Below are 25,579 nucleotides of genomic sequence, written 5' to 3'. Positions count from 1 at the left end.
TTAGGAAACCTTGCAAACGTCCAACTTTTATCCAATTTTTAAAGAGTCTTTCTACAGCAACACACACTTTTAAACCGAATTTGTGAACACAATGACGTGGCAAGTAGAGAGACCTTGATTTACAATACTTCTTTAAGCAATACACACGCACCCCTGCCTAATGAGTGCTACGTCAGTGTGTTCACAAATTTGGTTCAAAAAATTCGGTTGCTATAGAATTTTAGATTTTTAAATACTCTATCACCGATAATATGATGGCATGACATCAAATCACCAACAAAGCAATGCATATATAGGTAATTGGGCTATTTGGATTGTCGCTTGCCTTCTGCCAATAGCCACGTACAATCGTACATACAGTCTGTTGGAATCTTCATGTGTATTTCAAATACTTGTGTGTTGTTTAGTCCCACATTGATAAACCACCACTAGCAAGTGAGGTATTTGAGGTGAACCTCTAGCATAAGGGCGTGCCCTTAGGGTACAAAGGCTTTTGTGTTAGGAGGGAGGACTCACCCAAAGCCACACGCGCTCCCGCCCGCCCCGCACCGAATCGCGTCGTGTTGTGGGCTTGGGCTATTAGTCTAGTGGGTAGTGGATTATCAATAGTCTAAACTTTTGTGAGTTCTACTTCAACTTGGTTTTGTGAAACCGAATTAGAGAGGTGTCCTTCTCCATCTATGATACGATCATACCTCTATATAAACACTGCTGTGTTCATAAGAGAAGGATCAATCACAGAACAGAGAGAGAGAGACGCAGTGAGAGAACTCGTGTATATTGTGCTGCTGCTGCCTCTATATCAAGAGAGACAGAAATCGTGTATACTATGCTGCTGTTGCTTCCTCTATATCAAGAGAGACAGAAGTCGTGCTATTGCTAATTCAATTCAAGAGAACCAGAAATAGTGAATACTCTATAGCCTTCATCCCACTTTTCAGAAACAGAGATTCACACCTATTCTTCTTCTCTTCTTTCCGCCGCGTATGAGAGAGTTATATTCTTCGTTCAGAGGGTAGTGCGTTCTAGTGCAAAGTCGATCGGTTTAACCATTGAATTGAATCCGTGAGGAAGGCGCCAATGTTGCTTTCTGCGCACCATTGGAAGGGGCGAAATCTTTTCCTTAAGGACTGACCTAATCCAGCGCTTGGTATATTCATTATTACGTCATTGTCTTCTATTGTTTTCTTTTATCTGCATACAACACAGTCTAAGTACATCACTAGATGCCATGGTTTTTCTTACCCCAACAGCCCAACAGGCAACAGTTGAGCACCCAAAGCTAAAAACAATGGAACCACTAAATAAAGCGTTTGGATTAACAAAGCCCATACAATTATGTCCATATCCATGGTTCAATGGACTGACCAAACCACCTGCAATATGATTTTCCACTTTTCCAGCTGTTGGAGTATTGGGTCATTGGATACAAACCGACCCGACTAAACTACATCTAATTAAACTCTCTTATCTTGTCCAACAAACTATTAGCAACCAAACTACAATATTACCCAACCACAACTGAAGTTCTCAACTGAACAAAGCCCGTAAATAAAAGAAAAATATAGGGACAAATATGTAAATCAGTCTTACAGAGGGAGAGAGTATATAACCAGCAACCAAAACCCATCACTCAAAATAACTTCATTTATTTTTTCTGCCGAGTCTGAAAATGAGCAAACCCTAGTTCACCAAAAAAAAAAAAAAAAAAAAAAACCGATATTTTGAAAGATGGAAAGCCTTTTATCGGCGGAGAATCAGAGTTTGGTTACCTCGTTCCTTGAAATCGCTGTTGGTCAAACTTCCGAGACTGCTAGACAGTTTCTTCAGGTCAAACTCTTTTTTTTTTCTCATTTTGTTATGTTTAATTATTGTTTATTGTTTATTTCTTTAAACATATTAATAGTTGAAATAATCTTTACCCTTGTATATGACAAATGACAGGTCTCTTTTCTATATTTTGTATTATTGCATTGTAAAAGATAAATAGTAAATGTTGTGCAATTTATGTGGATGGTATTAAAAGATATGGGACATTACCATGCATAGATACTAATAGAACAGTTACGTGAAGGCTGAATGCGTGTACGACAATAATCTACCACATTGAGGAATAGACATATGAAGATTTTATGTGTAATTGGTTTACTATTGTTTTGTAAATGGGAAGGTAATGTTGGGTGTCTTGTAGAATCTTGATATGAGAAGTAATTCCCGTAACTTTAGTAAATTTTGAGTTTTACCAATCTTTTTTTTTTGTTGAGTAATAGTATTGATAAAAATTTCAGAACATATCATAATAGTGTATTAGAGCAGTTGATCAGTTTCGTACTATTTATTAGAGTTAACTTTGTTTCTTAGGTAGTAATAGAAATAGGATCAGCAATTGTCGTACAACTTATTAAATTTTCAAATGAACCTTTTCTTTTAAGCTTTCTTTTAAGATCCTTCTTTATAGGGTTTGGTGACGAAATTTGTATTAGAGAATATGGGAACATTCTTGTAATGGTTAATTACCCGTGATCCTGTTTGCAATGAAAAATTGAGAAGTATACAAACACTCATACACAATTGTGGAGTATGTACTGTTTCATAAGGCCACTTTGATGTATCAATGTTCAGTTAAACCTATGAATAAGAAAAGCATGCCTAATGTTACAAAGAAGTATTGGTAGATCTGATTAGTGTTTCTTCAATGTTACCAAGATTTGTGGAGTTATTAGTAGAATTGTAAATAGTTTTAGTCTTTGTATTTTTAGGATTCGTAAACATTATCAGAACAGATTTTTACCCCATTCTTTTGGCACATGTTGGCATGCCTAAAGTATGATCTATGCCACACGTGTCTTAGATACCAAAAAGTAATTTTTATCATCTGTGCCTTCTAACATGAAGGTGTCTCTTCGACAAATCCTATTCTTTGAGCTACTAGTGCATGTCCTATACCAATGTCCTTTGCTCCAGAGGCCTAAACACATCAACTTATTAATTGTCTCCCCCAGCGCCTTCCTCGCGCACTTAAATGACTTCTCAAGGAATAAATTTGAGATGGAACCATAGGGTATACTGTAGCAAGAAACATCCTTCTTATATTTTAAGTTGAGGTACTAAATTTGGAAAAGCACCCCTCCCATAAGGGGTATAACAAATGTTTGGTGCCTATACATTCTGCCTCACTACCACTGAAAACCCTAACGCCACCGTGCCACCGCCAGAACAACTTCCACTACACCACCATGGCTGCTACAGCGTTGTTGAGGTCCCAACTACTTTTTCTTCATTCTCTCATTTCGTTCTTCTTTCTTTCTCCTCCCCTTCTTTCCCCATGGAAGAAAATGTGTTTGTTGAGGAAAGAGGAAAAAGTGAAGGAGAAGTAAGAAGAATGGAAAAATGTGAGAGAATTACGTAGGAAAAGAGAGAGAGAGAGAGAGAGGAAGAACGAAGAAAATACATTAACTGTAACGAAAGAAATATGGTGGTGTTCATGGTAATGGTGGAGTCATGGTTGTCGCTTTAGTGGAAATGGAAGGAGATGATGGGGTGCTTTTCCAACTGAGGCGCCTTACCCGTGTACTTAAATGGATGAACAATATTGGTTATTATATGGAAAAAAACAATGCTGCATACTTTCCACCAGACTTTAGATCTTATTTTGTGTCTGTTCCGTTTATTTTTCCTTGGTAGCATCTAAATACTTATATTTACTCCCTGGCCGTGAATTTAGGTTATGTTACTCATATTGAATCTAATTTTGGATGATGATTGCAGGCAACTAGTTGGAAGCTGGAAGAAGCTATTCAGTTGTTTTATGTTGGGAATGATGGCGGAGCGCTACCTCCATCTTCCAACTCTCTGCCACAAGGTGTTGCAGTTTCACATAATCAGAATACTAAGTAAGTTGAATAACAGGTTCAGAGATTTCTTAATTTTACCTTACGAAGTTCTTCTGTTCTGACTTAATAGTTTGCTATCTGGAATTGACTTTTGTACCTTGGTACAGTGGACAGGAGGGCATTGTAAGTGAAAATATGGAAGGGAAGGATGGAGGTGAAGTGAGGGCTCCTTTACCAGTGAAACGAGATATTTTATATGATGATCCTATGTTGTATAGGTGCGTCTTTTGAAGGTCAATCAATGAACATATACACTCTTTTACCATTGTGATATTTATTTTTTGGAACAAGACGCACCAATGAATTGGATGTTTGTCATTTGTGAGCATAGCCCTGGCCTTTTTTAACAAAAGGTTTTGACATTTGATCTTTCTCACATTAGAGCTAACATATAAAATATTACATATCTATGTACAGGCTGTTACCAAGTTCACAAATGCATTAGCTCAAACTGACAGGCATCAGCATAGATCTTTCTTGAATGTTTTTCCTTTGTTGTTAAATTGGTTTATAGTTGGTGGTAATTAATTTCGGTGATAGGTTTTCTTGTCCATTAATTGCTTTTGGGAATTACACGACCTCTTTTTGTTGTTTTGGTACAGAGCTGCGAGGATGGGATATTCATCAAACGAGCCAAGTTCGTTGGTTGCATTTCGAAATTTTAATGAGGAGATGAGACGTCCTGGAGTCTGGGAGACTGGGCAAAGTGCCGAACCTTCAATTGATAATCTTGCATCTCTGTATCGTCCACCTTTTGCCTTAATGCATCACGGATCGTTTGATAAGGTAATTCCTTTTCTGCTGAGAAGCTTACTTCTTTGGCTCTGGTTTATTTTAGGTAATTGTCTTGGATTCAGTCTCTTTATCTGGCTGCGCTTTGGATGATCCATCGTATTATGATATTCATATAATGATTACAATCCTTTTAAGCATTTCTGTCAGCTTCGTTTGAGAATATATCCACACCTTTGTTGTTAAATGTGGATTTGAAGGGTATTCAAAATTTGTTGTCTCATAGTGCTCTCACTCTCAAAATTTGTTTCATTCAGATAAGCAGTATACAATATATGCACTTATCAAAAAAGAAAACGTGCTCAGTCTCAAATTTTGGTGTATGATATACTTTAGACTTGCATAGTAGTTGATAAACTATACAGCAAGGACATAAAATTGGAAAATACATACTCTTCTTTCATAGTTGGTGCGGGCTTTCAGTTATAACACTGCTTGCTACCGCTTACAGACATGTACTAGTATGCTGCTTCTTCATGCAAAAGGATGAACGAGAAATTTGTGCATCTTTTTGTTTGCTATATATACCTAGGCATGGCGCCAGTAGAAATTATGTATGCCTTTGTTCGACATTGTCATCGATATTGACATGCAAAATGGAAGATGTTGCTAATTTGAAGGAGTCAATTCATATTTAGAGCTATGGTAGACTCACTTGGGTGTGCAGTGTGCTAAGCCCCCTTCGGTCTGGAGGTTAGTTTATTATGAGTAGAAGTATTTGTGTGCAGCAGGCTTCCATTAAAAACATATCAAGTGACGAGTTAAATGGATTAGTGAAATGCTTCCTTTATCATAATTTATTTGAGAAGGGTGATGGCTTAAGGGCTTATGGGGGAATAAATAAACCAAATGGTCTTTATAAAGTCAATGTGGAACTTAGTCTACCTGAACCGGCTTTGCACTTCTCATGCCAGGCTAAGACCTCTCAGTGTGATCTTTACTACTTGAATTTAAAGTTTCTGGAGTTAGTGTAAGACGAGCTGTCTAGGCATGCTGTATCAATTTGGAGGATGGCTATTTGGGAATGGCTTTGAAATGGTCTGTACATTTAAAAGAAGAAAAGAAGGGTGAGTTGAGAAGGCAAGGTCACAACTGAGGCATTATTACCCAAATAAAATAAATTCACAGATGCCATGAATTGGCAATCAAGTAATATGGTGCTTTTATAAGGAAAACACAAGTTATAATTTGATGTCTTAAACTGAAAGGACTGTGTTGATTGTACAACTATTGGTTATAACTATTGTTGCTTCACCTAATTTGTTGATCATATCCAGGTTTTTCTTGGAATGTGTGCCTGTGTATTTTATGATGCGGAATAAACATAGATTTTAGAAGAAAGGATACGGAGATCCTCAAAGAGAGAACAAATTTAAAAGAGAAAGAAGATTGAATTGAAGAATTGTAGAAGTTGAGGGAAAAAAGTATAATAAGATTTGGAGATTTGATAATTGAATGAATGAACTAAACTACAATGGCCTCCTTATATAGATAAGCTATACTTGATAACCAAGAAACCTAGGCTTCTAAATCTAACCAAGACTTCTAAATCTAATTAAACTCTAAATAGAAATTAAATACTAAATATTCCAAATTCCAAATTAATAATTAATAATAATTTCAATTTCTAATATGGAGCAAGTTGAAAGTATTCTTGGTATTAAAGAAAAGGGGGTAAGTAATCCTATATCATTTTATATCTTCATCTATCAAAATATATGAAGGAGAACACAGTTATTTTTGCCTCCCCAACCCCACCCCCCCCTTTGCTTTTTGGCTATTTGATTTGAAATTAAATTTATTCTGCTCCACTTGAATGCAGGCAAAGGAAGCTGCTTCTGGACAGGACAAGTGGCTTCTTGTAAACCTGCAGTCTCCTAAAGAGTTCAGCTCCCATATGGTAGTAGTATGGTGTTGTTTTATATTAATTAGTTGGCTTGAGTTGGGAGTCTGGGCTCAGTTCTTAATATGTTGATGACTTGTTGTACAGCTGAATCGTGATACATGGGCAAATGAAGCCGTGGCTCAAACTATTAGTACAAATTTCATCTTTTGGCAGGTTTGTGTATATTATTTCCAGTGTGTTCCAAAATTTTATATTCTTAGCACGTTTAGCATTTTCAACAGTTTTTAAACTTTTCTTATTTGAATTTGGCAGTTGATGGGTTTACCATGTCTTTCATTTAAAAGGCTTAATCTTGGTCTGGTTCTTTCAAAAAAATTCATGAAAAGATCTATTTGCATGGGCTTTCTTTTAACTGGTTATGGTTAGTGAGCTACATTTTTTTTGGTTTTGTTGACTTTGTGTCAATATGTGCTTTGCATGGACCTTCTTTTCACTGGTCATTGTTTGTGAGCTATATTAATTTTTGTTTTTTCTACTGTGTTGCTACGTGTTATTGAAAACATGCATATTTAGTTTATGCAATAAGACTTGGTTGTTGTATTATGAATAGTATGTTGCCATCTAACTTGGATTTAGGCATGTATATGCACAACAAAACCTAAGGATAGCGATCGTGGATTTAATTATCAAAATAATAATAATAATAATAATAATAATAAATAAAGAAATAAAGAAGAAGAAGAAGCAGTCGTGGATTTCTGAAGAGCACTAATTTTTGGTAGAAATTGCAGCAGAGTTACGGATGCTTTGTAGATGAAAAGGTTTGGAAACGTTTGACCTTGTAAAGGTGGAGTTATGTACCTTACTTTAAAAAGCAAGGCCATGGAGCAAGGATACACACATGGTATGCAATTAAAATGAAGTAATCCTAAGACACAGAGGCCCAATCCTGTCTAGCTTAGATTTTCTTAGGGATTGTCATATACACGTTTTCCAAATTGTCTTCCTCAACTGTTAGTCATATTAGAATGCATTTCTTGGTAGAAATTTGTTGCTCAAGCATGCCTTTATGGAATTGTTTCATGAATAATGATAAATTAGTTAAACAGTAACAGAAAATTCTAAAGATTCTATTGGTAACAGGATATTACTCATTTTCATATAACAGTTTTGAATTTCTACTTGTTTTCAATTAAAATCAATAGGTGTATGAAGAGTCTACTCAAGGCAGGAAGGTATGCACTTACTACAAGTTGGAATCTTTCCCTGTGGTTCTTGTCATTGACCCCATCACGGGGCAAAAGATGCGTTCATGGAGTGGAATGGTTCAGCCAGATAGTTTACTGGAGGTGCTTCTTAATACGCTTATTTTAGGTGTTTTTCATTTATTTTTCATTTTAGATTGATATTTTTATTTCATGTATGAAGCTATTGAAAGCGTTGTATGACTTGTATCCACTTATAATGACCTATATCATAGATCATTAACTAAGGTCCAATTTTTTACTCGATTCTTTTCTAGCTTACTAGTAGCCAATTGTTTTTCTTTTAGGACCTACTACCATTCATGGACAGTGGCCCCAAAGATAATCATGCTGCTCTTCCTCATAAGCGTCCAAGAGAGAGCTCTCAGATTTCTGTGCATAAAGTGCAAGGTATTATAATTCTCTGTTTCTTGCACATATAAATATGACATTGGATATTCACCATGCTGTAGAGTTTGCGTTAACCTTGAAACACTACTGTTAACCTTTAAGGTTGGCTGCATCCTCAAATGTTCAAAATTGGCGGCATTTTGGGCTACACATGTTATGCAACACAACTTGTTTTGTTAAATGCATTAGTTTGAAAGTCTTGTCAAACTAAATGTGGGAATTTCTAAACTTCTAGGGACCAGTTAATGTTCAATATTATTATTATCGGGGTAAAACTATCATCATTCATATAATCATATTGAAAGAGAATGGGCTGGGAATTCTCTCTCTTTCTCTCTCTCTGTAAGTATAAAACTATATTGATGAAACAAAGTAGGCTGGGAAAGCCTTCATGTACAAGCAAAAGGAAGAGGCAATACACTCCAAGCAAAAGAAAAGGCTAAGCTGACACATACACATATATACTAAGAAACTGGCATGCAAACACATATGTACTTTAAATTTTCTATTGTGACTGACAGCTAAGTCCTGATTTCAAGCTTGCGCTATATCTGTAGGTGAAACTACTGAAGAAGATGAAGAGGTTCTAAAGGCACTTGCCGCTTCTATGGAAAATCTGAAAGATCCAATTGGTCAAGCTTCTGCTAGTGAAAGTGAACCCACAATTGAGGAGCCAGAATCATTATCAGAAAGTAAGCCTGCATATCCTCCTCTTCCTGAAGAGCCTGAGGTTGATAAGAGCCTACTCTGCAGGGTCGGAGTTCGTCTTCCTGATGGACGGAGGCTACAGAGGAATTTTCTCCGCACAGATCTGATTCAGGTAGAACCAATCCCTGTAAAGTGTCTTTTTTTGCTCTAGACGTCCACCTTTTTGGTACAGCTGTTGTGTGCCTGTTTCCCTGGATCAGATCCTAGCAACGGAAATAATAAAGCATTTGCACATAATTTTAAGTAAGCAACTCACCTGTGAGTTTGATTCGTACACCTCTGGAAGACGCTTGCTCCCTTACGAAAATGATCTTTTAGGACAACTTTTGTAATCAATCTTTTGGTGAGATGGTATGCATGTAACTCACACGTGAGTTAGTTGGTTATATCTGTAAAAATGTGATGAAAGTCATCTACACAACAAATTTGTAGAGTCCTTCAAGTAGGAGGTGGTAACACCAGCATTCTAGGATAATCAAGACATGACCTTGACAATTAACTGTAGTTCAGTTGGGCATAATTTCTCATGGATGATTTGTTGTTTGCAGCTTCTGTGGTCCTTCTGTAGATCTCAGCTTGGGGAAGCAGAGGTGCGACCATTTAGGCTGACACATGCAATTCCTGGTGCACAAAATTGTCTTGATTATGCTAGTAACTTGACTTTTGAGGAGTCTGGCCTGGCAAGCTCAATGATTTCTGTGACGTGGGAATGATGGTGTTTTATAAGTTTGTCTTAAGCAGTTAAACCTGCTAGAGTACAGGGGAGAATTGTGTTTCATAAGTTTTCTTAAACCCGCTAGAATCAGAAGGGAGGTTTTTTTGGCTTTGCAGTGTTTATTTACCTTCCTTTTTTCTGGCATTTATCCTGGGGCAGTGTGGTCTTGGTCCAACTTGTGAGGAACCATACTAGACATAGATTTCAGTTTCTGATGTGTATACCGTCCTTTTTCGCTGTAGCGTTTGGTTGTGATCTCCATAGTACCGTTTCATCAGCATTATTTACTTCAATATATTGTATACTGATGAAGTGTATATGAGTGTATGACCGACCTGGAAAATAGAGAACCAAACCCTAGATAACCTTTTATGACACTGGGAAATAATGATTACAAAAGAAAGTAAGACCGTTTGATCTCTTCGTTTCTCAATATCATTTTTTTCTTTTGAAATTTTGAAATTTTGAATATATATATATATATATATATTCCAGTTTTTCATTTGTTCAACTTCTATGGATTCCATATTTCCATGAACCATCCTTTAATAAAATACAGTCAGTAGTAATAAATTCTCATAAACTAAGCTCTGGAAGCTGTAACACTTGTAGTGATTTTTTGTTGATAATTATTGTAAATTACTGCATTTTTTATTTCCAGAAGATGGCCTACTCCATAATAAGAAATTCCAAAAGTACAACAGGTCAGAGTACAAAATATCAGGATAGGATATGGGTATTTATCGATATTCAATTTCTGGATATGTATCGTTGATATATCCTCCTGTTTAGGGATATTTGACATTGTTTCACATGCAAATATTGTAGATATATCTAAAATATCGATAAATATTGTGGATATTTTTTGATATATCATGATATATTATTTATATTTATTTGAAATATAATGGTAAATATTAAATAAAATTATTATATATATAAAATATCGTCAAATATTTTCAAATATCACAAAATATTCCCAAATATTATAAATATCACAAATATTATCAAAATATCACTGATATTTATAATTTTATATATCTCTAAACATATTCTGATATTTATATATTTTTTTCTAAAATATGGATAGATATCCCCAAATATCCCGATATATCAGGATATTTTTTACTATGCAACAGGTCTTTGCAAGTCTTCATATCAAGCGAGGGAAAAAAAACGCATTTGTATCAAAGTAAATTTTGTTGAATAGACATTTTTTGTTACATCTCTCCATCCCACAAATCAGAAACTGATTTGAACGGTCCATCTTCTGATACAAGAAACTCTAATGTAAATATCCGACTTTGGGGAAGGGTGCTCATCTTCTGCAACTCTTCGTTGCTCAGCTCCCAATCAAATATTTTCATATTTTCTTTCAACCTTTCCTTGTTGAAGCTTTTTGGTAAGAAGCTCACTCCGTTTTCGAATGCCCATCTTAAGCAAATCTGAACATAAAATTATTGCTTATATCTCTGTTTCATGAACAGTATACGCTATAAAGCAATTTATATAGAAAACATCTGCAAATACCTGAGCAACACTCTTCCCTTTAGCCTGAGCTATTTGTTTAATTTGTTCCGAGTCAAAAACTGCGTTAGACCCCCAGAAAGCTCCTTTTCCTCCTAGAGGTGAAAAGGCACTCACATGAATGCCTTTTTCTGCACAGTAGTCTCTCAACTTTCTTTGTTGCCAAAGAGGATGCATTTCTACCTGAACAAATATCTTAAGTTCAAATTTTTTAAAAAAAGAACCCCAATTTAATATTAAATAATCGAAGTCATTAATTGAGGGTTGAAGGTTTGTTCGGTTGAAGGTTTGAACAAATTAACCCTAACAATGACGATAAGCTAAAGGTTGAAAACGATGAGTTATTGACAACAAACGATGGGTTGAAGACGATACACAAACCAGATCTACTGTGGGGATTTTTGTCACCACTTTGGAAGGGAGGAATTACATTTATTTCAATTGTGATGTTTACAAATACGGGGGTTTTATTATAAATAGTAAAATAGGAGGCAATCATGGACATCATTAAGGGGTACATTTGGTATTATGTGAAATACTGCCGAAACTGGGATGGAAGTCAGAATTGCGGGTGACAAATGTGGGGGGTTTGGACAAATTAACGATTTTGGTTAGTTTTCTAATAATTGGATTATACTTTAATTGTAATTTTATTAGAAGAAAACAACAACATTGTAGTTTCAAGCACAAACATTATATATTAACCTGATTCACCGCAGGTGGTATAGTAGCATAATCCAGAAGTTGAGATAGCTTCTTGCAACTGAAATTGCTAACACCAATGGACTTAGCTAGCCCAAGCCTCTGGCATTCTTCCATTGCTTGCCATGTCCCTTTAACATCCAAAGGAAGGAGATCTTTTTTCGTAGCACTAGTTAAGCTTATTTCTTTGACGTTGAATCTCACATGAAAATGGATCAAGTACAAGTCGACATAATCCAACTCCAAAGTTCTATCAAAATAAAACGCAAGCACGATTACTGATTTGTATAGAACAACTAAGAAAAAGCAAAACCGACAGACAAACAAACAAATGGGAAGCAAATAGGAGCAATAGCGCAAATATGTTCCGTCTAATACCTAGATATGAGTGCAGCTAAAGTTAAAGTACAACTGGCTAACGCTATCAGTCTATGTTAGTAATTACCCAAGAGATTCACGTAGAGCTGGAAGAACAAGATCAGGGTGTGCATGGCCTGGCCAAAGTTTAGTAGTAACAAAGAGTTCACTCCGACTGGTGACCAAACCTCGCCTTAAAGCTTCAGATATGGCTCGGCCTAGAGGTGGTTCTGATTGGTAGGCACTTGCTGTATCGAAATGCCTGTAACCAAGTTCAATGGCAGCAATAACTGAGGACTCAACTAGTTCCGGTGGAGGTTCTGGGAATGCCGCTGTTCCCATTCCTAGCAATGGCATAACGTGACCAGAACTCAATGTGGTCTCGTTAACCATTCTCATGTTTTTTTCTTTTTTCTCTTTGTACTACCTAAACTCTCAATATAAAGGTTAACCAGAATGCTTAATCGAAATTTATAGGCTTAAGAAAATGTTGTTGTTGTCTAACAACAGTTGAGCCTTATCCGAAATGTTTGAAGTCAGATGAAGAAACCATCGTGTTCGTCCAGCCAGCCAATTTTGTCTAATCTCAATAATGGGATAGAGAGATCGAAGAATAAGACTACACATGAATATATTGAGAAAAACTTCAGTCAATAGCGCATGCGGCATCTATCCACTACACGTATACCTCTGTATTTTGGATAACTTGATCAACTCTGTTACGCAAACAAATGCGAAAGCGTGACAATTGGACAAATAATATTGAATATGGTGATGAAATCGACCAAAACAAATAAATCAAAATGCTTACCGATGCAAAGCGAATAACTAATAGAAATAGAGACAATATTTATGTGGTGTATCGTTAGCCTAATCCACCAAATAAAATAAGAGAACTTTACTAATCAAGAGATAAACAAATAGAGTACGATTCACAAAAGAATCTCGAATAACTCACTAATTTTCTCTCACAAACGAACTCACGAATCTCACAAACTAAACTAGTATAGAACTCCTAGCTTACAAACTTGAGCATAACTAATTTGAGCTTAACAAATCCCACAAACCGGTCTCGTATTTATAGAGGTTGTGGGTATCTAATTGGTATTCTAATTGGTTTCTAAAAAACCAAGTTAGAAACAGACCGTGTGTGATGGGAACCAATTACAGAGTTAGTTTTCTATATCGAAATAAACAAGCAGTTGGTGCTTGTTTCCAATTGTGAATTTGGACTTTACCAAATTTAGAACCAATGTTCCCAACCACGTGCCCTAAATCAACAATTCTCCACCTCGATGAAGATTTCACAAATCTAAGCCGATCAACCGAATTGAATAGCAAATTAAATCTCCTCTTTAATGCACAAATGTCTGAAGGACCAAACACGATTGTACCACGTAGTGGCTGCCTACGTACCCTTGTAAAAAGATCAAACTGACCATAGTTCACTAATGCCCCCTAAAGGCCAAATCATCTCAAATGAAGGATATGAATCAAGTCTAAACAATGTTGAAACTTGATTCCAGAAACCACTTTGGTGTCTATTTTAGTGAGTAAGATATCACCCTCCTCTAAATTTCTCTGACAAGGTGAAAACGCACATCAATATATTTCATACGGGCATGATGAACTTGGTTAGTTCTTGACCAAATATATAGCACTCATGCTCTCACAATGAATCTCTAGCTGATTCTGCACAATACCCGGCCAAGTCATCCAATAAACCCAGCAACCAAATAACCTATTTCATAACCTCAGGTGAATAGGATCAAGTCATCTGTATAGAGGATATGGGTAATAGAAGGAGCAGCTCTCCTAATTTTAATCCCATGGACTTTTTCTTCCATCTCAGCTTTTGCAATCATCCTAGATAAGACCTTAGACGACACTATAATAAAAAAGTATAGGGAAAGAGGATCCCCTTGTCTGAGGCCTCTCTCAGGAGTAAACTTGTTTAAAGGATAACCATTAAGCAAAACTCGGAAAGACAAAGTGGATAAGCATTGATGAATAAGAGTTCTCCATTTGTTATTAAAACCAAGTCTATCCAAAATATTATCCAAAAAGAACCACTCAACCTTGTCATAGGCCTTAGTCATGTCCATTTTTAAGGTAGCCCAACCATGACTTTTTTATTTCATGTTTTTCATATTATGAAACAGCTCACAAGCCAAGCCATTATTATCTCATATGTTTCTCCCTTTTATGAAATCCCCTTGAAAGGGAGAGATAATCTTATTCAGGTAACACTTAAGCCTATTGGATAATATTTTAGAAATAATCTTATAGCATAAATTGCATAAGCTAATAGGTTTAAAATTAGCCACAACCTTAGAATTACTAACTTTAAGGATTAAAGTAATAAAAGTTTCATTAAAAGTAGGGTTAAACACCCCAGAGATGAAAAAGTCTTTCACAAAGGCAGAGATACTATTGCCAATAATGTCCTAAGTGTTTTGGTCGAAGCATCCTTGGAAACCATCTGGCCTAGGGGCCTTTAGGCTTCACATCTTCCTAACCACCCTCCAAATATCATCATTTGTAGGCACAACAATAAGGATATCATTCTCCCTCTCAGTAATACAAGGCTGAAACAAGTTGAGAATACTCTCATTATCCTGAGGGTGTTCTGATCAGCTCCCAAATATGTGTTTTATTACCCCTTTATTAATGTATTACCGTCCCTCTTACACTTAACGAAAAGACAACTCATACCTTTTATTACATTTTTCAAGTTAAGAAGTATTTCAGACCACTTATCATAAAAGCTGCGTTTTAGCACCAAAAAGAATATTAATCACGCTTATTATGAAGACTAGTAGCTGCTATAGAAAAGTGCTGAAAAAATCAAGTCAACCGGTCAAAGTCAACAGTCAAAGGACTCAAATCAGAAGACCAAAAATGGTGGCCTTTATCTCAAATTATGAAGACTTATCCCTAAACCTATTTTGGTCAAAAAGGCACCCATAAAGCAAAAGCAAAAGCAAAAGTAAAAGTAAAAGGGGTGAGGTGTCTAGTTTAGAATGGATGAGGGCAAATATGTAATTAGCAAAAGGAGGGGTATATAATCATAAAGCAAATGAGAGAGAACTCATCCATTGTATTAGGATCCAAACCATTTGGTTTGCTTTACATTTCTAGCTAGTCTTGTTTTTCAATTCAAGTTTTACTTTATTGTTCTTTATTTTCTTGTTATGTTATCTTGTTTATTTCAATTAATCAATATTTCCTTGTTCTTCTTGTTTTAATCTTTCATTCAATTATTTGCTTTCAATATTTTGAGTCATTTCAATCTTTAACAACTTGCTTTTCAATGTTTTCATTCACAACTAAACTAGCCAAGTCCTAAACTAAGAGTCTACCTTCTTCCCTAAACTCCCAATCTCTTCAACTTTAAACAATCTAGGATGAACCTCAACTTCTTATAAATCTTTGAAGTATACACACCACAATCAATAGCTTCATGTTCAGAACTGAAGATATCTTTAAAGTAAGAACTAATGTTAGCAACCACTTCAGCTCTCCCCAAACTCCAACTCCCATTATTTTTTTTGAGCTTCTCAATCTTATTTTTCCTTCTTCTATAAATGGTGGAGAGATGGAAGAATCTAGTGTTTCTCCCTCCATCTTTCAACCAGTGTGTAGTGGATTTTTGTTTCCAAAAACTCTCCTCTTTTGCCAACCAATCAAACAACTCAGATTTGAGTACCTTAGCTCTCTCATAATTGGTTGGGGAAAAAGGTTTTACCAAAATGTTTTCCAAATCTTTTTGCAATTTGTTGATATTAGTGAAGATATTTCCAAACACTTTTTTTATTTCAGATGGACAAGTGTTGTTGAGTGACTTTAAGCTTAAGAACCACATTAACATTAGACATATCATGCATAATAGAGTTCCAGACAGTATCTATAATAGGCATACATGTAGTATCAGAGAACCACATATTATAAAATTTAAAAGGTTTATCATGCTCATTCCTATTATCATTTTTTTTATTCAGATTAATCATAATAGAAAGATGGTCAGAGGTAGCATTTACTAAGTTAGTTACTTGCATACGAGGAAAGGCTAAGAGCCAGGCATCAGTTGTCATACCTCTATCTAATCTTTCAATGATATGACCATTCGGGGCTTTTTTATTGCTCCAAGTATATTTTGGGCCTTTATATCCCAGGTCAATAAGGCCAAAGTCATTAATCAAATCATTGAACTCAAGCACACTTTTATCAAAGATACTCCCCTATTTTTTTATCTAGGGATACTATAACATTAAAATCCCCAAAAAGGCACCAAGGGCCAAGGATCATAGGAGCTACATCACGTAATTCCTTCCAAACTTTGTGTCTGTTACTTGCTATAGGTTCACCATACACAAAAGAGAAATACCATAATTCTGAGCAATGATAATTGGAAAGTTTACTTGTCGCTTGGTTTCTAGTTGCTCCCAAGATCTCCAGGTCCACTCCCTCTTTCCATAGGACATCAAGCCCATCATTGAGACCCATAGCTGCTGGGACACTGAAGCAACCACTGTACTTACCATTTTACTAATCCTACTAATCCTATCACTACTAACCTTTGTTTCAGAGAGACACTATATCTGGATCATGCCTACCTAATATGTTCTTTAGATTTTGAATTGTCGTGGAGGAACTTATTCCCAGGCAATTCTAGGCGTGTATCATTGACGTAGAGGTAGTTGTTTGGGGACAACCACCGCGAACCCTGGGAGAGAGACCAACAGGCCCCCACTGTTTCCCAAATCTTCATTCAAACATTCCTCATACCCAGAAAGGTTACCTTGTTGAACTCTAGACGATTCCCCTGTATTACCTTGGATGTTTTGGAACTGAAGACGACGCACCACTGATGATAAGTCCGAAGCAAATGGCTCTGGTTGTTCACCAAGCCCTTCTATGTTAGCTTCATATCCTACTAATTCCTGATGATTTTGCTCCACAAACGGGATCAAAGATTGTTCATTTGGGTTTACCATAGCTAGTGGCACTACAAACTCATTTGGGGCCATCACAACTAGTGGCAAGGCTGGCCCCATCATGTCCAGAACATCCGAATCTCCCGAGTCAGAGGAAGAGTCTTCCAATCTTGCTGGATCATTTGCAGAAACTTCACTAGACATAGCCCGATCATAAGACCCCAAAGAAGCTACAGACTCTGCTGAATCACTAGAGATGGGAATGACATCTGCCTCGTTAGGAATAAGCAAATGGCCTTCTCCTCTAGCTCTCATATCGTTTGCTAGTTGCTTTGCTTTCTTTGATCTGTGTTCAGCAACTTTTATACTCCTTCTAACCCAAACATCTCCATCATTGTTGTCCATATTAGTTTCTTTTATCACCAGATCACACTCTTTTATTTTTTTCTCTAATGGAGATCCAGAGAAATTTTGAGCTTTACTTAAGCCTAGACCAGATCTAACCATTTTCCTTTTTGGACCTCGAGAAACTAAAGTTTTAAAGCCCCTTCCACGTGTAGGTAAACTGTGAAATCTATAAACTGGGTTAGATTCATAAGGTGGCAGAATTGATATGTTTGGAGGTGTGGTGAGGCTCAGGATTAGGGATGTTATCATTAGAAATAGGCGTGATGAGATATGAGGAGAGAGAGGGCTGAAGATATGCGGCTTTATCATTTCCCGATGAGATTACTGTAGAGTTAGGGTTAATGAAGATGAGTTCCAGCTAGTTCTTATCCACATAGACCAAGACTCGCTTTTGTGCATTCGGCCCATCTCTGTTAGATAGATCCAGGTCCATATAACTAGAGCTCATCTTAGCTTCCCAATTGACTAATGATCTCTAACCAGGATTATCTGTCTCTGGCCCAACATTTTCTTTTGTGCTTCTACTTTTCCCTGGTAGGCCCAAGCCCATGCTTCTTACCTCAGAGTTAGATGTTGACCCTAGGTCCACAATAATATGGCTTTCAACGGTCTTTTTTGACCTAGCAGAGTTTCCAAATCCAACGGTCATATCTGTATCTAGAGTAGAGTGGGCCACCCCCTGATCAGATCCAACGGTTCCTGAGATGTGCTGTCTTGCCACCTGTTTTGGTCATGGTGGTGTAGCGATGATGCCAGATCCTCCCCAGCTTCGATTCCCCGGTGCACCCTTATTTCTTGCTGGAATTTGATCGTTCCTTGGTTTTTGTGGTGTACCGGAAAATGTGACAGAGGTAGGATTTAGATTAGTCATTCCATTGAAAAAGACATTTGCTTTCAGCATAAAGGAGAAATTGTGTTTTATGTCTCTAGGAAAGCCTCCACACTTAAGGAGATTGATCCCGTATTTCTCTTTTTGTTGACAGAAATAGATATCATGTCCTATTCTTTTACAAAAATAACAGAAAATATCCAATTTTTCATACTTGAAAGTGACCGGAAAGATATCTCCAGATTTAGTTCGTAGGTCAATCCCTTTTAATAATCTTTCCTTTATATCCATGAGTACTCGGACTTTAGCCACCGATTTTTTGAATTCTGACGAGCAGTTCATATCCGTAGCTTTAACCTTACCCAATCTTAAACCAATAATCTTAATGTTCTCCTCATTAATCATGTTCTCTGGTAGTCCAAAGATTTGGACCCAAAACTTAACCATATCGAACGATGGATCTTCCTCCAGTTTTGACGGAGTCTTCCATTTCTTAGTTGACAGAATAAAGCCGTGCACAACCCATGGACCATTCTTTCTCACATGATCATATTCCTCTGTGTTGTCAAAATGTAGCTTATAGAACCCCTTTGATATCAATTCCAACCTTGTCTGACTTCGAGTTTGCCAGCTCCGATGTAGCTCATCAGCTATATCTTGAATATTCATTTTCCGTTCTCCAAACAGTTTATCCAGTAACATGTTTTTTCCATCTATAACACTCTCCGAGTTTTTGCATTTGATGTCCACCACCTTCCTTTCCTTGGAACTAAAGAGGTTTTGCATTTTTGTTTGTAACAGTTCTATCTTTGTTTGAGATGTAGAGCTTGATGATTCTCCTCTCAGCATAACTTGGAAATTGGCTGCCATAACTAGCCGGCTAAAAGAGCTATCAGGATCTTATCTTTTTGTAGGACATACCAAACTATCGCTATTCTAGACAGCAAGATGAGTTAAGAAAACTGTGTGGCAGAACCAGAGTAATAAAGATTTCTTAAAATCAGTGAGAGTCCAAGAAAGTTAGCACACTAGAGAGAGAAGGATTCAAAATTCAAATTCAAAAACTTGGGGGAGAAGAGAAGCTGCTTTTGGCCACAGGAGAGCCCTGGGGGGCTGGCTGTTTTGAACTTAGATATTGATGAGGCCTGAGGGCATGTTGCATGAGGCACTAGATAAAGTGCCCACTGACTCAAAAAAACAAAACGCGCAGAATTTTAATAATATTTCTTCACGCAAATTTTGCTAATTAGTTATAGATTAGGATACCAACACCACAATTTATTTTAAAGTTTTATATAAATTTGTATTAGCTAATAACGGACTCATTCGTCTTCTTGCAGTTCCTTAAGCCCCGATACTTCACCTAGAGGAGCAAACAATTGGTTCACCACATCCCCACCCAGCATACAGATTCTCCTAGTTCGAAGAGATCCAGTGCCCTTCTATCGTCAGCTGAGTATAGCGAAGCGGGCTTTACCTAGACTTTGAGTTAAGTAGACCTTGGGCTGGACTGGGTATATGTAGCCCGAAAGTGATGTGCTACACAGCATATGGGGAGCACACGAAAGTCGTGCCTATTTCGCGAGAAATTAATCAAAGAACCGTTTCCTTTTTATCACGTAACTGTCGGTGTGAAAGTAGTATTTACCGTAGTAGATAAGAGTATATTGTACGGTTTGTCAGAATTGTAGACGTACAATTACGGTATGGAAGGGTAATTTGGGAAATGAAACGGACGAGGATCTTTGATTGGGGTTCACTGGTCAAAGAGATTTAACTACGGGTTTGACCGAAAGCCCCGAGTGAAGACTCTGCCAAATATTGTCAGCCGCTGCAGGCCGTAGTACTCAGAAATCATATTTTCAACAACAAAACAAAATAACTCAACACCCAATCAATAACCACTGCAATGACAATCCACAATCAGCATCTCTATTACCACTTCTACCCTCCCCCAAATCAGGTTTCATATATATACCCATAACCCATTAGTCCATTTAGAGCATTTCCAATGCAAGCGAGAGTTTTTAATACGTAGGTTCAATTTCTCTTGTTTCCTACTATTTTGGTGAAAAACAAACTGAAACTGTGCAATACAAAAATGAGTTTGAATCTCGAACATAATGTTTGATTATGTCTGGATGCATTTTGCCCGAAACGAAATGAAAAATTATGTCTGGTAAGTCTAATATAACAGACGCGAAACAACTCACTTTCAGTTTCTTCCATTGCGCCTCCATTGCGATTTTTTTTCAATTTCTTGAATTCCTAATGACTTCTCCACCCCCCCCCACCAATGATTCTCCACCTGCCTCACCACACCAGGAGTGTAGTAGATAGTTTGGAAATTACAAAATTTCAAAAAAAAATGGCAAAAAGGATCGTCGTCAACAAGGAGGACGAAATTGAACTTGGCTTTAACTTTCCACCACGTTATGAAATCGACCAACACCCACCATTAGCGTCAACATCCACCCAACACGTAGCAAATAGAGTGGCGGCGTCTCAAGTAAGTTTTAGATTTTTTTTATGTTAATTATTATTATTTATGTTAGTTTATATCAAGTTTGTTGTTGTGTAACTAATTTGAATTTGTTGCATTGTGTTAAAAAAATTTGAGTTGAAATTATATCGTGTTGAATAGTTTGTTGTATTGCGTGTAATATGAATATAGGCAATACATCTATGAAAAGTGCGTTGTGCACTTTCAAATATCGTGTCATGGTGGCGTTGTTTGAGATAAAAAACGGATTCTAATTTTGTCACGATTACTAACATTATAGCTGCCACACCATTTCAGAACTTTTAAATCCTTTTGCATTTTGGAAAACACCAATAACGGAGTTTTCACTAATTTTTATCCAAACAAGACATATAGCTTGATCTTCGGGCATGCTAAAGTGAGTTGATGTCTTTTTGGGTTTTGATTGAGTGCCACCACTTTCTTGAGTTGCTTGAGATGCTTGAGATGCCATTTGAAAGTAATTCAACTAATTTTTTTTTTTTTTTTTTTTTTAAGAACTAATTTTGAAGAATAAGAAATATGATTGTTGGAAGTGTGGTATATATACCAAAGTTTTAATTTTTGACCATTCTGACTTTCTAACCGTTGTTAGATATAGTCGTTAGGACTCTGGATGGAATGTTTGATTCCGTCTAGAAAAAAAGAAATATATCGAGACGGGATGTTTGATTCTGTCTGATGTGTTTTGTAATCCAGACGGAATCAAACATCTCGTCCGAAGTTCACAACTCAACTACTTTCTCGGTAGCAACTGCTACTCTCGTTTTCACTTAGTTACAACTGACCGACTTTGTCACCCTTGCATTGGGCAAGGGTTTTTTCCCAAAAAATGGTGAAATTTGTCAATTTTTCTCCATAGTGACTGTGATTGGGAATGTTCTTACACATACTGAAATGTGATTCCATCTTTTACACACTCTGCTTTCTCCAATTTACACATTTAAATTTTAGTATGATGTTTGATTACCGAGGGTGAAAAAAAATCAAGTGCCTCTTTGCTACAAAAATGCCATTTTACAATAAGTGTCGTCAAGAGTGTGTTTTGTGATAAAATTAAGAGGCAATATTTCAAGATTTAAGACATTATACATATAAAAAAATTTGAGAAAATTAATTGTAGTTTTCAACGAAATGCAATGTGCTGTACTAACTGAATTTGATCGTGAAGTTAAACATACTAAGTTGTATGTATTCGATTCAGGTCGACATACTACAAAAGTTTATCTAGTTTATTAATAATCCTACACCACAAAATTTACATTTGGAGTGTGTTTAGCAGCTCAAACTGGAAACTAATTAGGAATAGAATGGAGTTGGAAACCATTGGAATGGAATCCACTTAGATAGAATTCGATTCCAACTTACACAATGTGTGTTTGGCAAACTTTCAGAAATTATAGGATTTCGATTCCTATGTAAATTTTTGTGTTTGGTTGTCATATTTGTTCCTCAATTTAGTTATTTATTTCTTTTATAAGTCTTTATACTCTATACGTCAAATGGATTATTTCTTTCCAATTTAAATGCAAATAAGGAAATAAATAAAGAAATTCCTTTGAATTCACAAGGGTCCTCTCAAGAATGCAAATAAGGAAATAGATTCTATTTAGAATCCAATTTTTTCCAATTCCACTTAGGGCGGTTTACCAATAATTTCTCTAAATTCTTTTCCTCTTGGCAAACAAATGCACCACATTGGAAATGAAATTTGCCTAGATCCAACCGGTCAACAATTTTACCCACATTTGTTGGGTAGATATGTCATTTTCGATTCAATGTAGAGTTGGATTTTGATGTAGAAAAAGTAAAGGCCGAAAGCACCTCAATTGTATGGTAGTGCTGGCAGAAGTGGCCCAGTGCACCATTGCCCTGTGTTCATCACTTTTCAATAGGACCAATACTTGGACAGACCCACTACTCAAAACCAGTTGGATGTGGCTGTTACCTGACTCCACAATGCCAAAATCTTTTTTTCTTTATATATATATATACCAAAATCTTTTTTTCTTTATATATATATATACCAAAATCTTTTTTTTTATATATATATATATATATATATATATATATATATATATATATATATATATAATTATTTGCGTCAAAGAAAGTCTTTCGAAAAGGTATGTATTTAACCAAGTCTATGCTTTTACGCAAACAATTTTCTTCTATGATCGATATACCTTATAAGTTCATCACATGATATATCGACATGGTTGACTATCAACGTGCCCATGAAATAACTGATGAAATACCTACGACCATGATTTGACAATTATGCCCAATTTACATTGTTTTTGTCTGGCCATATATCAACGATATTAACAGATATGCAAAGTTTGGTTTTTGGGCTTATATCGAAAATAGTGCTGAAATTCGGTGATATTATGCCAAGACCAATGGTGTGCCATCCCATCAAATATGGCGAAAATCTTAATCTAATGGTGTGTCAAAACACCAACCCGTTAATACTATCACTATTAATTTACTTATACATAGCACAAGTTTTAGCAGAATGGCGTATAGTCTACACGCCACTCTAAAAGACGGGTAGAATATATTTTGTTTTTGTTAGCACCCCACTACAAATAGCGGGTAAAAAGTGTTTGCACGTCACTAGGAGTGGTATTTGGTAATACTTGCTTGATTTGGTACACGCTATTGGGAGCAAGGCCCAAAATATTGCCGATATATATTATTTTTTTGGTACACCGATATCGATATATCCGATATATATCCACCGAATATTGAACCTTTTTTTCCGATATATATCAAAATTTCCGATATAACGATATATATTGACCGATATATCCGATATAAATTGTTGACTTTAACCGATATTGTTAACTTTGACCAAATATTGTTGATTTTGACGGATATATTGAGAATATTTTCGATATAATTGATGATATTTTTGATATAATCGGCGATATTTCTGACATATCGATATACAAAACAAAATTTTGACTGGTCAACAAAAAAAGATATCTCCAATATTTTCGATATATCCAATATATATCAGTTTTTGGATACACCGAAATATTTACCGAATTCGATATTTTGGGCCTTGATTGGGAGAGGCGGTTAGAAATTCAAATATTTTCTTTATGCTTTTGGCAATTGCAGGTGGTTTAGAAGCCATTGGGTGTGACTTACACCATCCCGCTAACACTATTCCTGTGCTATTGTGTTCTAGTGGGATAGCCCCAAAACTATTGGACTTACCCTTATACATCAGTTTATAGAAAACTCACTGCCCATGAGAGAGTAGTGATTGGTTTTGTAATTTCAGGTGTAGCTACTTGGTACTTTCGTGGTTTTCCATATAGGTGGAGAGAAATCTCAATAAGATTTTCAATATTTATGGCATTATTTTGTTGGACTGTGAAAGTTCCTCTTCACAAATTGAAGAGAAAGCTTCGTGAGCTTTGAACGCTTTTTTTATTGGACTCTGTACTTAATGAATTTACTCACCATGCAACTCACTCGTGCTCTCATTTTCTTTTGCTGGGATCAAAAAGTTCTCAACCCAGGTAAAATATTGTTGTTTAGATTTGTTATATATTTGTGCAGATATCTTCTATCATGATGCCATAACATGTTAACTGTGATTGCCGTACCTAAGCATGCATGTTCTAAGTTTCTAGCTAGCTTCTAACGGTGTACGCAGTAGAAATTATAAGGTTTCATTCTACATACTTTTTTCAATTTCACTGTACGTACATAAGTCGCGATGCTGTTCTTATTTTTCCAAAACATGGCGCAAAATTCGTTTACCATGGCTAACCCCTGGACCCTGGTTCGCTTCAAAGGGATATTGAATCAAAACAACCAATTTTCCAGATCTAGTTTCAGTAACATTTTAGTTATCGAGTGAGACAAATTATCCATAACCATAAAAAATCATAATATATACCCTCATATATCCATCACAAGGTGTAGCATACTTACGTTATACACCTTTCAACTACTACAACCAAATATTTGAGGAAATCTCTTTTCATAGTTGAGACTTGAGACATGAGACCTAACTCTTCAGCTGTACAATGCAACTAAGACTTTAAGCCAAGCATCTTACTAATACAATAATTAACTACAAGTACAGGTCTTTAAGGTTATGTTTCCATAATAAAGCATAAGTTTGTTCAGGTGACCTTAATTGTAATGTAGATTCGAACAAAACCTTAATTGCATCACCAAACTACAATGACTTTTTTTTTGGAGGTGATAAAGATTTAGTTCTATATATATAATTTTTCAGCAAGAAGCTACGGCAACTTTTCCCTTCCAACCCAATGTTAAACTTAATGATCAGAATTTATCAACACTTCATGAGCAATTTATAGTTTGGTTGAACCTATAATCACTAGTCACTAGCATCGAAATTTCTCCAGCTAAAAGTGGTTGCTAAGTTGCTTAAATCTACAAATTCACCAGCGGAATACATGTAGCTCTCTTTTAGGTTTAATTTGAATTCATAAACTGGACGACATAGCTGCACTTTCATGGGTACTTCAGAGTTTCTCATTTTCACGGTTTCACCTCACTGCTGTATTTTGTTACGGTTGAACCGTATATGTAAACATCCTTAAGAAGGATGGGCATTATAGTCTTTTGACCACCTGTACAAACCCATCCGGCCCACTCAAAAGAGACACAAAAAGGAGCTCTGCACAACCCATGATT

General features: G+C 36.2%; 2 protein-coding genes across 3 annotated transcripts; one reads left to right on the top strand and one right to left on the bottom strand.

The window, feature by feature from the left end:
* The first annotated feature begins 1,476 nt into the window (after nucleotides 1-1,476).
* On the top strand, nucleotides 1,477-10,029 carry LOC147521274 (plant UBX domain-containing protein 7-like). 2 transcript variants are annotated; one of them, XM_086603665.1, is made up of 11 exons: nucleotides 1,634-1,830; nucleotides 3,769-3,893; nucleotides 4,001-4,111; nucleotides 4,496-4,679; nucleotides 6,508-6,585; nucleotides 6,676-6,744; nucleotides 7,737-7,880; nucleotides 8,084-8,186; nucleotides 8,744-8,878; nucleotides 8,940-9,006; nucleotides 9,443-10,029. In XM_086603665.1, the coding sequence occupies exons 1-10, from the start codon at nucleotides 1,732-1,734 to the stop codon at nucleotides 8,999-9,001; spliced, it is 1,110 nt and encodes a 369-aa protein (XP_086459791.1). In that variant the 5' UTR covers nucleotides 1,634-1,731; the 3' UTR covers nucleotides 9,002-9,006; nucleotides 9,443-10,029. The 2 variants fall into 2 exon arrangements, with proteins under 2 accessions (XP_086459769.1, XP_086459791.1); XM_086603643.1 differs by having other exon boundaries at nucleotides 1,477-1,830; nucleotides 8,744-9,006.
* A 761-nt stretch (nucleotides 10,030-10,790) lies between these two features.
* Nucleotides 10,791-12,644, bottom strand: LOC147521273 (methylecgonone reductase-like). The gene is made up of 4 exons (XM_086603675.1): nucleotides 12,284-12,644; nucleotides 11,842-12,088; nucleotides 11,140-11,319; nucleotides 10,791-11,054 (listed from the first exon to the last, which is right to left on the bottom strand). Exons 1-4 carry the CDS (start codon nucleotides 12,592-12,594, stop codon nucleotides 10,830-10,832), a joined length of 963 nt encoding a protein of 320 aa, XP_086459801.1. The 5' UTR covers nucleotides 12,595-12,644; the 3' UTR covers nucleotides 10,791-10,829.
* Between the last annotated feature and the right edge of the window lie 12,935 nt (nucleotides 12,645-25,579).

This window comes from Coptis chinensis, chromosome 1 (assembly GCF_015680905.1).
Source record: "Coptis chinensis isolate HL-2020 chromosome 1, ASM1568090v1, whole genome shotgun sequence".
NCBI classification, from domain to species: Eukaryota; Viridiplantae; Streptophyta; class Magnoliopsida; order Ranunculales; family Ranunculaceae; genus Coptis; species Coptis chinensis.
Note: the sequence above shows the minus strand (reverse complement) of the source record. Positions and strands in the feature narration are given on the sequence as shown.

Excerpts from the sequence above, each read along its gene's own strand:
- LOC147521273 (XM_086603675.1), bottom strand. The coding sequence starts at position 12,594 with ATGAGAATGGTTAACGAGACCACATTGAGTTCTGGTCACGTTATGCCA. Across the intron at positions 12,089-12,283 it reads GCTCTACGTGAATCTCTTGG|AACTTTGGAGTTGGATTATG; the intron begins GTAATTACTAAC and ends TTATTTTGATAG. Across the intron at positions 11,320-11,841 it reads TACCACCTGCGGTGAATCAG|GTAGAAATGCATCCTCTTTG; the intron begins GTTAATATATAA and ends ATATTTGTTCAG.
- LOC147521274 (XM_086603643.1), top strand. The coding sequence starts at position 1,732 with ATGGAAAGCCTTTTATCGGCGGAGAATCAGAGTTTGGTTACCTCGTTC. Across the intron at positions 7,881-8,083 it reads AGCCAGATAGTTTACTGGAG|GACCTACTACCATTCATGGA; the intron begins GTGCTTCTTAAT and ends TTTTTCTTTTAG. Across the intron at positions 9,007-9,442 it reads TCCGCACAGATCTGATTCAG|CTTCTGTGGTCCTTCTGTAG; the intron begins GTAGAACCAATC and ends TGTTGTTTGCAG.